The sequence below is a fragment of the Pelodiscus sinensis genome, chromosome 19 (genome assembly GCF_049634645.1).
Source record: "Pelodiscus sinensis isolate JC-2024 chromosome 19, ASM4963464v1, whole genome shotgun sequence".
Taxonomy (NCBI): domain Eukaryota; kingdom Metazoa; phylum Chordata; order Testudines; family Trionychidae; genus Pelodiscus; species Pelodiscus sinensis.
The window spans coordinates 435,688-449,902 of record NC_134729.1 but is presented as its reverse complement, the minus strand read 5'-3'; the positions used below and the strand labels follow the sequence as shown (position 1 = coordinate 449,902).

The 14,215-nt window shown below is 71.4% G+C and overlaps 2 protein-coding genes across 8 annotated transcripts; one reads left to right on the top strand and one right to left on the bottom strand.

Annotated features, from left to right (window-relative positions):
- Nucleotide 1: 1 nt before the first annotated feature.
- On the bottom strand, nt 2–6,956 carry TARBP2 (TARBP2 subunit of RISC loading complex). 6 transcript variants are annotated; one of them, XM_075901617.1, is made up of 8 exons: nt 6,785–6,956; nt 5,797–5,966; nt 5,127–5,232; nt 4,248–4,331; nt 2,545–2,662; nt 1,916–2,043; nt 1,102–1,294; nt 2–697 (listed from the first exon to the last, which is right to left on the bottom strand). In XM_075901617.1, the coding sequence occupies exons 1-8, from the start codon at nt 6,920–6,922 to the stop codon at nt 540–542; spliced, it is 1,095 nt and encodes a 364-aa protein (XP_075757732.1). In that variant the 5' UTR covers nt 6,923–6,956; the 3' UTR covers nt 2–539. The 6 variants fall into 6 exon arrangements, with proteins under 6 accessions (XP_075757732.1, XP_075757733.1, XP_075757735.1 ...); XM_075901618.1 differs by lacking the exon at nt 5,127–5,232 and adding an exon at nt 3,320–3,392; XM_075901620.1 differs by lacking the exon at nt 6,785–6,956 and adding an exon at nt 3,320–3,392.
- A 395-nt stretch (nt 6,957–7,351) lies between these two features.
- On the top strand, nt 7,352–12,506 carry LOC142818900 (pleckstrin homology domain-containing family A member 3-like). 2 transcript variants are annotated; one of them, XM_075901625.1, is made up of 8 exons: nt 7,352–7,490; nt 8,147–8,263; nt 8,783–8,938; nt 9,800–9,936; nt 10,503–10,670; nt 10,886–10,929; nt 11,229–11,371; nt 11,844–12,506. In XM_075901625.1, the coding sequence occupies exons 1-8, from the start codon at nt 7,451–7,453 to the stop codon at nt 11,903–11,905; spliced, it is 867 nt and encodes a 288-aa protein (XP_075757740.1). In that variant the 5' UTR covers nt 7,352–7,450; the 3' UTR covers nt 11,906–12,506. The 2 variants fall into 2 exon arrangements, with proteins under 2 accessions (XP_075757740.1, XP_075757739.1); XM_075901624.1 differs by having other exon boundaries at nt 10,500–10,670; nt 11,844–12,504.
- The last annotated feature ends 1,709 nt before the right edge of the window (nt 12,507–14,215 follow it).

Here is a 14,215-nt window from a genome sequence, read left to right as displayed (position 1 = left end):
ACCCCCTCCGTCCAGTTTATTCCCCACCTGCTGCCCTGGAGCCGCGAGGGCAGCGCCCCGCCCAGAGGGGGATCCTGCCGCAAGGTCCGTGTGCCCACCGCAGGGCTGGCTGCTTAAACCCGGGGGCCAGCGGTGCCCCCTCCAGCCCCACAGGGCGCTCCAGCCTGGTCTCAGCGGCCGGGGGGGGGGGCGGGGCTGACCCGCTCTAGGGCTGGTAGAACCTGGGCCGGGCAGCTGGGGGGGGGCCGCGTTACCCCAACACACACAGGGCAAGGGGGAGAGTGCTGGGCTCGGCGGGGGCGGGGCAGCAGCTCGTGGCCCCAGGACTGGGGCGCTGGCACCCCCCCAGCGTGGCCCCGCCCCGAGAGCCCGTCCCCCCCCCCAGGGGCAGGGGGGCAGGGCTGGCATCGCTCCTGGAGGCTGCAGGTCCCTCCGTGGGAGCAGGGGCAGCAGACCCCCCCCCCGGGGCATCGCGGGCCGGCTCCGGGCCCCCCCGGCTGAGTGTCCGCGGCCCTGAGGCACCGCTGGGCCTGGCGCCCTCACTTGCCTCCCGCCATGATCTTGAGGTACTGCAGGGCGTTGCGGGCGGCGGCGGCGCGGGCGGCGGCGCGGGAGGCGGCCGAGCCGTGGCACACCGTGGTCGGCTGCGTGGACAGCTCCACCAGGCACTGGTACAGGCCGCTCAGGCTCAGCTCGTCTGCGGGAGAGACGGGGCGTCAGGGGGCGCCACAGGCTGGGGTGCAGGGGAGGGGTGGGCAGGGACGTGGCCGGGGAGTAGGGTGCAGTGGAGGGGCTGGGCGGGGGCATGGCTGGAGGGGTGGGGTGCAGGGGGGGCTGGGCGGGGCGTGGCCGGGGAGTAGGGTGCAGTGGAGGGGCTGGGCGGGGGCATGGCTGGAGGGGTGGGGTGCAGGGGGGGCTGGGCAGGGGCGGAGTGCAGGGGAGAGCCGGGCGGGGGTGTGGGCGTGGCTGGGCGGGGGCGTGGGTGGGGTGCAGGGGAGGGGTGGGCAGGGACGTGGCCGGGGGGTGGGGTGCAGGGGAGAGCCGGGCGGGGTGCAGGGAAGGGGCTGGGCGGGGGCGTGGCCGGGGAACCCCGCCCCTCACCGATGTCCAGGTAGCTGATGTCGAAGCTCTGCTCCTCAGACAGCTCCTGCAGGAGGCTGCAGAACCCGGCGCCCGGCGGCCCCAGCGGGTGGCTCCGGAGCTGCAGGATCTTCTCCCCGGCCGAGTTGCGCAGCGAGTCCCAGGTGCAGCCCGGCAGCCGGCCCCTCAGCCCGTCCAGCTTGTTCCCCACCATCTGCAGCGGGCGGAGGGCGTCAGCTGGGGGGGTATGGCCCCGCCCCCTCCCCGCCCACTGCTCCCCGCCCACCCCCTGGCTGAGGGCCTGGCCCCGCCCCTCCCCGCCCACTGCTCCCCGCCCACCCCCTGGCTGAGGGCCTGGCCCCGCCCCCTCCCCACCCACTGCTCCCCGCCCACCCCCTGGCTGAGGGCCTGGCTCTGCCCCCCTCCCCACCCACTGCTCCCCGCCCACCCCCTGGCTGAGGGCCTGGCTCCGCCCCCCTCTCCCCGCCCGCCCCCTGGCTGAGGGCCTGGCTCCGCCCCCTCTCCCCGCCCGCCCCCTGGCTGAGGGCCTGGCTCCGCCCCCCTCTCCCTGCCCACCCCCTGGCTGAGGGCATGGACCTGCCCACGGGCACAGCCCCGCCCACCCAGAGATGCCTCCTCAGCTACCAAGCCCCGGTTCTGGTGCTGGTGCTGGCGGCTGCGTCTCCGCGCCAGGCCCCGTGGGCGCAGCCGTGGCTCCACAGGGTGACCCGGTCCAGCCTGGGACCTGTGGCCCCCCCGGTTGCTCCCCCGCCCCCCTGGCCGCGTAGTGGCCTGGAGGGGAGCTGCGGCTCCACGCCGCCTGGCCCGCACTCACGATGGAGAACTGGTCCTCCTCCACCTCGGCCTCGCCGCCCTCCCGCTGCTCCATGGGCACGTTGTGGATTCGCACCAGCATCTTGGCGGCCGCGTTGCGCTTGGCCAGCTTCTTGGAGGTGCCGCTCCCTGCGGCGGAGGCGGAGGGTCAGCGGGGAGGAGGGGCCCTTTGGGTGCACTAAGGATTCCCCCAGCACCTGGCCTGGGACAAATCGCCAGGGGGCGGAGCCTGCAAGAGAGGCCCGGGCTGGGATCGTAGGGGGCGGGAGCAGAGCTGGCATGGGGGGGAGCCCTGGGCCAGGGTCCCTGGGCGCTGTGGGGTGGGATGGGGGGCAGGAGCAGAGTGGGGGGGGTGAAGCCCAGGGTCGGGATGGGGGGCAGGAGCAGAGTGGGGGGGGTGAAGCCCAGGGTCGGGATGGGGGGCAGGAGCAGAGTGGGGGGGGTGAAGCCCAGGGTCGGGATGGGGGGCAGGAGCAGAGCTGGCGTGGGGGGGAGCCCTGGGCCGGGGACCCCGGGGTTGTGGGGCAGGACCCTACACCGCCCCTCCCTCGCCCACCTTTGACTGGTGGATTCTGTCTCCCCCTCTGGCCTGACCCTGAGCCCCCCGTCCCCGCCCCCGCGGGCCGATACCGATTTCGACGAAGCGCTCCACCCGGCAGGTCATGGTGAACTCCTTGCGATGGGCCGGCCCCGACTCCTGGGTGACCGTGTATTCCGGCAGCCTCCAGCCCTTCTGCACCACCAGCTCCTGGGGCAGCGGGGAGACGACAGGGCTGGGGGCAGGGGCCTGGCTGGGCCAAGTCCGAACCCAGCCATGGTCCGTGCAGACCGGCCCCCCGGCGGCTGCCCCTGGGCAACGGGTCGGGGCTGGTGCTGCGCAGACATTGGGCGAGACAGGCGAGGGGAAACTGAGGCACGGAGCTGAGCTCAGCGGCAGGGCGGGAAGAGACTCCAGCTCTGAGGCCCCGTCCAGGGCTCTAGCCCTCAGCACGTGCAACCGCCCTGGGCAGCCCGGCCCAGGGCAGCCATGGGGACCAAGCGCCAGTGGGGCCCAGGTTGCCTGGTGTCATGGCAGGGGCCAGCCCGTCTGGGCAAGGTCCCAAGGGGCCAGGGACCGAGTGCTCTTGGAAGGGGTCCTCACATGGCACAGCTGCGCCCATTAGACCCCTCTCCCCCACTGCCTGAGGGCAGCCCCAGGCCCTGCCAGCCCCCCCCCCCCCCGCTGCTGAAGCTGCCAACGGGAGGGCAAAGCCAGCCCCACCCCTGAACCATCTCACAGCTGCCAGGGCTGGGGCCCACACACCCTGCCCCAGGGTTCGAACCGGCCGCCCAGACTCTCTGGCACGAGGGGGACGAAGCCTTTTGCTTCCAGAGCATCCGTCCCCCAGCTGGGCCTGGCTCCTACCTGCAGCGCCCCCACGGGGTTACACTCCGACTGCTGGGGCGAGACGGGCACCTTCACCTCCATGGGCGAGCTCCTGCGGGAGACACAGCAGTGCCCAGGGGTTTGCGGGGGGAGGGGGTGCCCCAGCGGGACACTAGGGGGCGCTGTGTGTGGGGAGTGCGAAGGGGGCTCAGCAGGGGGCGCTCTGAGCCAGCGAGGTCCTAAACACTGGGGGGGCGATTACGTGAGGCCCCCCCGGCTCTTTTTCCAAGCGTGGCGGGATGGAATTGCCAATTTCGGGGCGTCTCTTCCCCCGCCCCGCGTACGCCCTGCACCAACAGGCCGGCAGTCAGGTCGCTCTACGACCCCGCCGTGCTCCGCCCCAGAGGCAGCTGCCTCGCAGACCGGCGCCGCGCAGCCCAGGGCTGCCAGGGAAAGGGACGAGCTCCCGGGCAGCTGGCGGGTTTGCAGCAGCCGTCGTGAGGGGACCCGCTGGGCGCTCGCCTGGCTGGGGACGCGGAACGGCTCGTGGACGCTCCGAGGGCTCGGGAACCAGGAGACTGGCTTAGGGATCCGCGTTGGGCTCTTACGCTTGCCCGGGGCGAGACGCTGAGCCTGAGCCGCTTTGTTAAGGAGGCTGAGTCCCTGTGGAATAGCAGGACTCCAGGAGCTGGGGCTTTACGGCCGCTGGGCCCCGCCAGGAGAGCCGGCAGACCACGCTGCTCCCTTGCGAAGTTCCCCGCTGCCCCGAGAACCGGCAGGACAGAGTCCTCACCCGGCTGGAGGGGCAGGAGACTACATGACCCCCAACCCCTCCTGCCGCAATGCATGCTGGGATACGGAGCCCCACCCCCCACAGCGCTCAGAAAGCAGCCCCTGTAAGGTGCCGTTCCGGGGGGCGCACCAAGATCCTAGGCCCCAGGCCTCCCCCCTGCAAGTTCCCCTTTACCTGGGTGAAGCGGCAGGCAGGCTGGGGGCGGCGGGGGCCGCCGCGGAGCTGAGCTGAGCAAGGGGCTCTAGGGAGAAAGGAGAGCTTTGAAAATAAAAGGTGACAAAGATTAAAGCGGCTTCGCGCCTCGGACACCTCCAGAGCCAGCTCGTCCAACCGCTAAGCGCGGGGGGGGGGGGGGGGTCCGGTCCTACCGCTAAGCGCGGGGGCGGGGGGGTCTGGTTCTACCGCTAAGCGCGGGGGTGGGGGGGTCTGGTTCTACCGCTAAGCGCAGGGGCGGGGGGGTCTGGTCCTACCGCTAAGCGCAGGGGGGGGGGGGTCTGGTTCTACCGCTAAGCGCGGGGGGGGGGGGGTCTGGTCCTACCGCTAAGCGCGGGGGCGGGGGGGTCTGGTCCTACCGCTAAGCGCAGGGGCGGGGGGGTCTGGTCCTACCGCTAAGGGCGGGGGCGGGGGGGTCTGGTCCTACCGCTAAGGGCGGGGGCGGGGGGGTCTGGTCCTACCGCTAAGGGCGGGGGCGGGGGGTCTGGTTCTACCGCTAAGCGCGGGGGCGGAGGGGTCTGGTTTAACTCCGACCTGGCGCCAGTGCAGCGCTTTTCACCCCCCGAGTGCAAGGCACTTTACCAGGGAGATCGGTGCCATCCTCCTCCATGTGGGGAAACCGAGGCACCGGAAAGGGAAGTGACTTGCTTGTGGCCGTGCCGGGGGCAGATCTCCCTCGCCCCAGCCCGGCGCTCTAGTCCGGCGGCTGCCCCCCCTGGGGGCCGTTCCCTCCCCCAGCCCCGCTCTGCTGCGCCAGCCGGGGGGGTCTGGTGAGTTTGCAGGGAAGGGATCGAAGTGGCTCAGGAGCAGATGAAGCGGAGCCGCAGGGCCCCCCCTCACCTGGCTTCCTCCGACGCGGCCGGCTCCAGCATATTTCCCCCCTTCAGGAGCTTTAGGGCCACCTCTGCTGCCTTGTGCTTGGCTGCCTTCTTGCTGGGCCCCTGACCTGGAAAGCGGGGCAGGGTGGGGGGATGACAGGGCACATCGTCAAGATGGGGAGCGGGGTGCAGTGGTGAGAGCAGGGAGGGGCTGGGCGTCCGGACGTCTGGGATCTCTTCCCAGCTCTGTGCTGGTGACAGACCAGCAGGTCCCGCGGCCAGGACAGCCGCAGGGCAGGGAATTCGGGCTCCGGGCCGCAGTGCCACGGGCAGGGGCCGGTCCCCGCGATGGGCGGGGATGCGATAGCCCCGCTAATCAGCCGAGAAGCCAAAGCTCCTGGGTTAATGCCGCAGGCCACACGCATCCCCCCGGCCCCCCCAGGGCGGCTCAGTCCCGGCTCGCGCTGGGCCCAGGACCTGCCCCCGCTGCGGCTCTGCATTTCAAGTGTATGCGGAGCCAGGCGGGCAGGCAGCCCGGCTCTGGGAACTCAGACTCCCCCTCCCTGGACAGGGGCTGCTGCCACCCGCTGCCTCTGGGGAACAGTCTGAGAGGGCAGCTGGATTTCAGACTGGCTCCCCCGGGGACCGGCTCCCCTTCTGGAGCAGCATTTCCCCGCCCCCGGGGGACTCACCGGTGCAGCTGATGTCCCCGACCGTCACGCGGAAGGTGAAGTTGGGCTGATGCGCTTGGCCCTCGGCTTTGAGCAGGTCGTACACGGGCGTCTTGCCTATTCTCGTCCCATACTCCTGGAGAAGGCTGATCGGGGTCTTTCCGGGGTTGGAGGCGAGCATTTGCTCTATGCTGGGGGGGACACCGGCTCAGACACCCCCACATAGCAGGGCCGGCCCCAGGACACAGAAGGCCCCGGGCCAGTCCCAGAGAGCTGTGGGGCAGGGGGAGAAGCTACCCCTCCCACAGCAGAGCAGCCCTGCGAGCAGCCCTCATCCCATGGCTTCTCCCTGCCACCCGGCGCAGGAGTGGGGGTCACACCCGGCAGGAGGGGTCAGTGGGATCAGCTGCCCCCCATGAGGCCCGTAGTGAAAATTCCCTCTGTCCAGTGGATGGGGACAGGGGCTCCATGGGAGACGGCGCCTGCCAACCCACGGTGCCCCCTCACCCCGCCTGAGGACACCCCAGTGCACTGTCTCACCCCGCCCCAATGATGGGAGGGGCTTCCCCAGGGCCCGCCCCCAGGCGGTGGGAGGGGCTTCCCCAGGGCCCGCCCCCAGGTGGTGGGAGGGGCTTCCCCAGGGCCCGCCCCCAGGCGGTGGGAGGGGATTCCCCAGGGCCTGCCCCCAGGCGGTGGGAGGGGCTTCCCCAGGGCCCGCCCCCATGGCGGTGGGAGGGGATTCCCCAGGGCCCGCCCCCAGGCGGTGGGAGGGGCTTCCCCAGGGCCCGCCCCCATGGCGGTGGGAGGGGATTCCGCAGGGCCCGCCCCCATGGCGGTGGGAGGGGCTTCCCCAGGGCCCGCCCCCAGGCGGTGGGAGGGGCTTCCCCAGGGCCCGCCCCCATGGCGGTGGGAGGGGCTTCCCCAGGGCCCGCCCCCAGGCGGTGGGAGGGGCTTCCCCAGGGCCCGCCCCAGGCGGTGGGAGGGGCTTCCCCCGCCCCGCCCCCGTTACCTGGGGAACCCGCCACTCTTCCTGGTGCCGGAGGCCTCCTCCTCGCTCATTCCCTCCCCCTGCCCCTGCGGAGCCACCGTGCCCGCCGCCTGCGCCCTGCCGGCCCGCGCCGCGCCACCACGCCTGGGCGCGGGGCATGCTGGGACATGGAGTCCGCCCGGCCCTGCGCGCCCAGCGTGCTCCGCGCGGCCCCGGGGCATGCTGGGGCGCGGAGCCCGCGCCAGACCCCTGCCTGGGCCGCGCGGGCGGGGAGACTACATTACCCACACGCCCCTGCGCGGCTCTCCAGATGCACCCTGGGACATTGAGCCCCCGCCGCGGAGCCCCACGGGATACACCCACAATGCCCCGCGGCCCCAGGGCTGGCCGGGATTTGTATTTCCCGCTCGCGCGGCCCCGCAGACCGGCAGCGGCCGCAGAACTACATTTCCCACAGGCCCCCGCGCGCCACGCGCCAGGGAAATGGCGGAAAGGTGCGTTCCCGGGAGCCCCGCTCCTCGCCCCGCCCACCCGTGCCCTGCTCGCCACGGTGATTGGCTGGCCCCGCCCGCGCCCCGCCTCCATTGTCCGTTCCGCGCTGGCTAGTGGGCGGCCGCGCGCTGGCCCCGCCCCCCGCGGACTGTGATTGGCTGGGCGACCAGAGCCGGCCATGGGCGGCGCCCAGCGATGGAGGGAGCGTTGCTGAAATGGACCAACTACCTGGCGGGTAACGGCCCCCCCATGGGCCCCCCCCGCCCCGCCCCCCGGCCCCCCCGGCGAGCCAGGCCCCTCCCCTTCGGGCCCCCCCCGGCCCCTCCCCCCGGCGAGCCAGGCCCCTCCCCCTGCGGGCCCCCCCGGCCCCTCCCCCCGGCGAGCCAGGCCCCTCCCCCCTATGGGCCCCCCCGGCCCCTCCCCCCGGCGAGCCAGGCCCCTCCCCCCTATGGGCCCCCCCGGCCCCTCCCCCCGGCGAGCCAGGCCCCTCCCCCTGCGGGCCCCCCCGGCCCCTCCCCCCGGCGAGCCAGGCCCCTCCCCCCATGGGCCCCCCCCAGGCCCCTCCCCCCGGCGAGCCAGGCCCCTCCCCCTATGGCCCCCCCCTGGCGCTGACCACCCCCGCGTGCCCCCCCCGGGCTGGATTCCCCCCCAGCCCTGGCCCCCCCTGCCCCTCCCCCCACAAGCCCAGCCAATGCAGGTGCCTGTGCCCCCCCAGCCAGGTCTCTGTGGCCCCCCCGCGCTGGGACACGCCCCCCCCCCGCCCAGGCTGCGGCTCGTCCTGCCTGCGGGCTGCCCCCCCCTTGCCCCCCCTCTGCGGAGCCCCCCCAGGATCAGTCCCAGCCCGGTGCTCTAACCACTAGACCCCGCAGCCGCCCTGGTCTGTCCCTGCAGGGTGGCAGCCGCGCTACTTCGTCCTGGACAGCGGCATCCTGTCCTACTACGACTCCCAGGACGACGTGGGCAAGGGCAGCAAGGGCAGCATCAAGATGGCCGTCTGCGAGATCAAAGGTCAGCGCCAGCCCCCCCCCCCCCCCCCCCCCGGCGGGGCGAGAGGCTCGAGGGGGCAGCGCAGGGATGTGAGCGGCTGCTCCACTACTCGCTCCCCCCCCCTTGCTGCCTCTGTGTGAGAGGCAGCAAGGGGTGGGGGAGCAGGAGCCGGTGATGGGGGAGCCAGGCTGAAAAGCTGGTTCCCCCCCAGCACCGTCTCTGCAATGCCACCTCCCCCCCCATCAGAGGCAGCACTGCGTGGGGGCACAATGGGCCCGGACTCACCCCAGACAGGGGCTGCTGGATCCAGTGTGAGCCAGGCTTTGTCTGATCCAGTTCCCAAGCTCCCCCAAAGCATGTGTGGCTCTTGGAATCAGGCACAGAACCCAGCGTCCAGTCCCTTGCTCTGACCACTAGACCCCGCTTCCACTGTCCTTCCAGAGAAGCCCTGGGCCCCTAGACTCTGGCCACGGAGGTGGATCGCGTCCTGCAGGGTGAGAAGCGCTGGGAACTCGCTCAGCCCCTGTCTTGTCCCCGCAGTGCACCCCAGTGACCCCACGCGCATGGAGCTGGCCATCCCGGGGGAGCAGTACTTCTACCTGAAGGCCGGGGGCGCCGCGGAGAGGCAGAAGTGGCTGGTGGCCCTGGGCAGCTCGAAAGCCTGTTTGGGCGACAGCAGGAGCCAGAAGGACAAAGGTGGGCCCTTGCTGAAGGGCAGGGTGGGCACCGTCATCACCAAGGTGCTGTGTCCGATCGGGGTCTGGACTCCCGGGTGGGGGGCGCTGCATGTTGTGGGGGGCTGGGAGCCCAGGGCTAGGGTAGCAGGAGGCAGAGGGTTGGGAATGAGGGGCCCGGGCAAGGCTGGGCTGGCAGGGGCTGTGGGGCAGCAGCAGGGCTCGGCGGGCAGGCCCAGGACTGCGGCAACAGCGGGGTGTGGAAGGGCCGGCTGCGGTGAGGGCGTTTCCCCCTCCTCGGTAAACGTGAGTCACTCGTCTGCCGGCAGAACTGGAATTTCATCCTTCGAGCCAGCCCCACCTGGCTCTGACCTGCTGGCTGTGGGGTGGGGGCCCAGTAGGGCCGGCCTGACCCCAAAGCCCACACACACTAAAGGGTGTCGTCCTGCAGAGAGTGATTAGGGGCAGGTGCTCCCCTTGCAGTGAGCACAGACCCCAGAGTGCAGTGCTAGGGGGCGCTGTGCTGCGCTGGGGGGTGGGGTGACTCCAGTAGGGGGCGCTGTCTTCTCCCTGGTCGGCTTGGTAATGATCCAGGCCGACTTTGTAAGAACTGGGGTAGTAAGCCCAGGCTCCGTTCCAACCTGGAGCATTCCATTTTGGCCCCCTAGATTTCCCTGCCCAGTTCTGCTGGTTCCTCTGATTTTCTTGGCTTCCCGCCTTAGACTAGTGCAGCGTTCCTGCGGGGTGTTAAGCAGCTGCTGCGTTCCACCCCAGAGCTGGCTGCATTTCAGTGGAAGGGGCAAAGCCACCCAGCACTGGGCCTGGGGTGTCCAGAGGAGCAAGCGAGGCACGAGGCTGTGCTGATCGTCTCGTCTCCCTGCAGACATGCAGCTGAGCAGCGAGTCCCTGGGCCGGAAGCTGTCGGAGCTGCGGCTGTACTGCGACGTTCTGACTCAGCAGGTCTTGGAGGTCCAGGAGTCCATGCGGCCCCAGGACAACGGCTGCCTGCTCGATCTCGAGGTTCAAAGGGGGCGGGAGGGGGAGTCCCCGGGGAGCGGCTGGGGTTTAGGAAGGTCTGGGGGATTTGGGATTCCAACGGCTCCGCAGCGTAGAGTCCGCCTGGAACTCCCTGCTGCAGGGCTGTGCTGCCGCACCAACAGCCGGAGTGGCTGGGATCCACGTGGGGCCTGAGGCCTTGGGGTGTACGTGGAGGGGATGGGGCACGGGAGTGAAGATCGGCATGGATGTGAGTCCCCTGCTTTAACCACTAGACGCCACTCTGCTCCCAGAGGCGGGGCTAGAACCCAAGCAGCCTGAGTCCTACTGCCCCGCTCTAAGCACTAGGCATAACTTTCCCCAGCGCCGCCTCTCTTCTGAGTTCGCGTGTGTCTGCGATGCCACGGAGCCAGCTAAGGAGGGAGCAGGGGAGCCAGTGACTCACTGGGTAGGCTGGAGCAAGTCACCGGCCCTCTCTGCCTCGGTTTCCCCACCGGTACCGCAGGCTTGGCAAGCCTGGCGCGACAGAAGCGCAAAGGATTGCGGGGGGCTGTTCCTCTCCCTAACCCTCTGTCCTCCCTCCCCAGAAGATGACCGAAGCCTCCTCGTTGCTCAGAGCAACCTGCAGCCAGTTCCTCTCCACGCTGGAGGAGTGCATGAAATTCGCCAACTCGCGCCTGGCCCCCGAGCTCCACCAGCCCTCGCCGGCCCCCCTGCCGCAGGACTTTGTGGGCACCAAGCTCCCCCACTGCCACCGAGTAAGAGCTTGCCGGGGCGCCGGGGGCATTTGGACTAGCCGTGGTGTCGGCCTGGGGCAGGTCAGGGACCAGGCGCTGGGGGCTGTGTCAGCGGGGAGCTAGCCTGGCCCTGGTCATGGCCCCAGAGGGCTGCGCCAGCTTCGGAGCAGGGAGTCGGGCTCGGTCTCTCCTCATCCCGGTCCCGCCTGACGCCGTCCCGCTTTCTCGCCTCGCAGGTGAGACGCTCCCTCAGCCACACGGGCATCGTGTCCCCTGACAGGTGAGCAGGCCGCCCGCGGGGGCGGGGAGGGGCCGGGCGAGGATCCCGGGGGCCCCGTGCTCAGCGGGGGGCTGAGGCCGAGCGGCCGTGGGCGGAGGGAGGCAGGTGGCTTCTGGGTGCCCACGACGTGGTTCCTGGCTCCCTCCAAGCCGGCTCCTCGCCCAGCATGGCCCCTCGCTGGAGATGGGGGAGGCCCAGCGCCCTGGTCGGTGGAGGCGGGCCCCAGGGTGCACTGAGAACCCCCCGGATGGGAGGAGGGAGCGACCAGCCGGGCTCCCCCTCACTGCCCCCCCTTGCAGGGGGGCGGAGCCGCCCCGGCCCCCGGGGCCGCCGCAGAAGGGCGCCGTGACGGTGCTGCGCAACCTGGAGGAGATGGTGATGTTCCGCTCGCAGCACTGGGGCCAGCAGGGCCCGGAGGACGCCATCCTGGAGGAGAGGGAAGGTAGGAGCCGCAGGGCGGCCGCTCTGCCAGCAGGGGGAGCTGGCCCGGGGCAGCATGGCCACCTGGCCAGCAGGGGGCAGCCGGCTTCTGGAGAACAGCTTCGGGGGCCCCACTAGCTCCACCTGGCGGATGCTGCCCCCACCACAAACTCCGCCCTTCCTGCTAGCCCCGCCCACGGTAGACGTGCCTCAGTGGTCCTGCGGGGGCTGAGGGCTGCTGTGTCTCCAGGGCCCCATCAGTGCAAGGAGAGCAGGGGGCAGCAGCTCCTAGTGGGCAGAGCACGGGACTGAGAGCCAGGACTCCTGAATTCCCAACCCCGCAGGACAAGGGGCGAGTCCCTCTCCCTGCCTCAGTGCCCCCGGGAGGCTGGGGTGGTGGGTTGAGCAGGAGGGAACAGCCGCTGAGAGATTGGAGCGCTGAGCCCGCACGGCCAGAAGCTGCGGGTTTCCCTAATTCCTTCTCTCCCGGCCAGGGGCCCGGCTGCCCGCGCACAAGGCCCCAGCGGACGCGGCTGGTGGCGACGAGCGGAAATGAGGCACCAGCATCCGGGCGCAGCGTCCGCCTCCTGCCGGAGGCTCTGGAAAACGTTGGGCTCCGCCCCATGTGGGGAGGCTGCCTGAGGCCCTGTTCTCCCCCCACCTCCTCAGGCTGAGCTCACCTGCTCGCCCTGCGCCGCTCGGAGGGTGGAGCAGGGCCTGCCTGGGAAGGGAGCGGTGTCTAGTGGGCGGAGCAGGCGGCTGGGGATCAGGCTGCCCGAGTCTGGTCTGCTCCCTGTGGCCATTCCCCGTCTGCAGTGGGGGGCTCTGCGGGGCGGTGTCGGGGCAGCTCTCCAGGGCAGAGGGGCCCCCTGCCAAGGGCAGAAGAGCAACTTTCTGCTTGGTGCTGTCTCCCCTGGGCTAGGCCCCAGCGCCTTAGCTGGCCTCACGCCCTGGCACTGGAGAGCTGCCCCCCTCTGGTCCCCAGCCCCAGGAGCCAAGCCCGCCGCTGCCCCCGGCCTGAGTCCCTTCCCCCGCGCTGTGCTGCTCTGTGTGTGACCCGGGGGCTGAGCTCACCAGCCTACGCAGTGTCGGCGGGCCGGGGCTGGGGCCAGGGGGGGGCTGGGGCCAGGGGCGGGCTGGGGCCGGGGGGGGCCGGGGCTGGGGGGGGGGCTGGGGCCGGGGGGGGGGCCGGGGCCGGGGGGGGGGGCTGGGGCCAGGGGCGGGCTGGGGCCGGGGGCCGGCCGGCGGGTGCCTGTAATCCCTGGGCGCACGGCCCCTCGGGTGCGTCGGGGCGAGCTTGAGCGCAAACCCCACCCAGGAAATAGTCCCGCGCGAGCTTGTTCCAGCAGCGTGCAGTGGCGCATTGGCACACGTCTCCCTGCAGGGGGCGCCCTTTCAGCAGCCTCTGGACCCTGCAGGCGGGTGAGGAGAGGTGGGTGTTACGAGCTGGCACGGCGCCTCCTGCTGGCCAGCTCCTGTCCATGCCCAGCGGCCGGAGTTGCACGCCAGCTGGCTCGCCCGCCGCGGGGCAGGGGGCGAGGAGGAAGATGGTGCCGGGAGAGGGTTGGCTCCTCCCACCTGGACATCACCTGAGTCAGGTGTCTGCACCCAGCACTAAACTGAACACTACAGCCAGGGCCTGGCGGAGCGGAATGGAGCCTGGTGCCCGCTCTCAGGCCCTGGCCGCGGGCGTCTGGCCGGGCTGCTGCCGAGGGAGGCGGCCGTTCCTGCGCAGAGCCCTGCCAACGACCGGCTCTTGCAATAAAGACTCCTTTTGAAAGCAGCGGCTCGTCTCCATGCGTCTGCCCCTGGGGGGCTTTCCCCCGGGGCCCGGGAAGGAGCAGGTGCAGGAAGGCGGCTCTGAAGTCGCTGCGGCCCCAAACTGCTTCCTTGGAAGCGCAGGCGAAAGGAAGAGCCTGAATCTTTGTGGCTACAGCCCAAAGCGCTGGGCCGGCCGTGGCAGCTGCTCGGGCCGGTCCTCTTCCCAGCTGCCCCCCACGCCGGGAGCAGCCGGCGGTTCCTGCGGCTCCCTGGGTGTTAAACAAAACAACTGGCCTGGAAGCACCTGAGAGATTCTCGGGTGGAGCCCTGGTGTGTTGGCTCAGGCCCCGTTTCTTACTCGAGCTCTTGGGCCACCTTGGTTTTGTGGGGCGGGTATTTGTGAAGAAGAGCACCGGGCGCTAGCCGGGCTCGCCTGCGCAGGGAGGGCTTGGCCGCGGTCGCCGAGCTCAGGAAGCCCAGGCGGCAGGCGTGGCGCTGGCCACAGTACAGCGGAGACTCCAGAAAGGCGTTTGCCACCAAAGTTCTTTCCAGCAGCTAATGGGCCCTGAGCCCTCCGGCCGGGGAGTTTCCTGCGCGCTGGGAGGCTGCTGGCTGCGTGCGGGGCTGGAGGACGGGCGCTGTGCGTGGCCGGCTAGCCCTGCCTGTAGCGCGGCCCAAGGGGGAGGAACGCAGGCTGGAAACCTCCCCCGGTAGCCCCCTTCAGGGGTCGGGGTTTGTCACCAGCCGCGTCACCCAGGACCCTTCTCTGCAAGCGGCAACCCAAGGTCGGGGACCGGAGAGGGACAGATGAGAGGAAATGTCACAGGGGTTCCTGGGCCCCTGCCCCCCTGTGCCTTGGAGCTGCGGTGGTCTGCTCCCCCCATGCCCCACATCCACCCTCCGTGGGGAAAGGGCAGCGGGGCGGGGGCCACGCCGAACGGCTGGGGCCTGTCCTGTTGAGGAAAGGGCAGAGGTCGTGCGGGGACGCGCCAGGGGCCTCCAGCCAAGCCGGAGCACACGAACCCGGGGCTGTGAACAGGCAGCCGGTGTAAACCAAACGGAAGGTGCCGCCTCCTGCAGCGCCCCCTCAGCCTGGGGCCGCTGC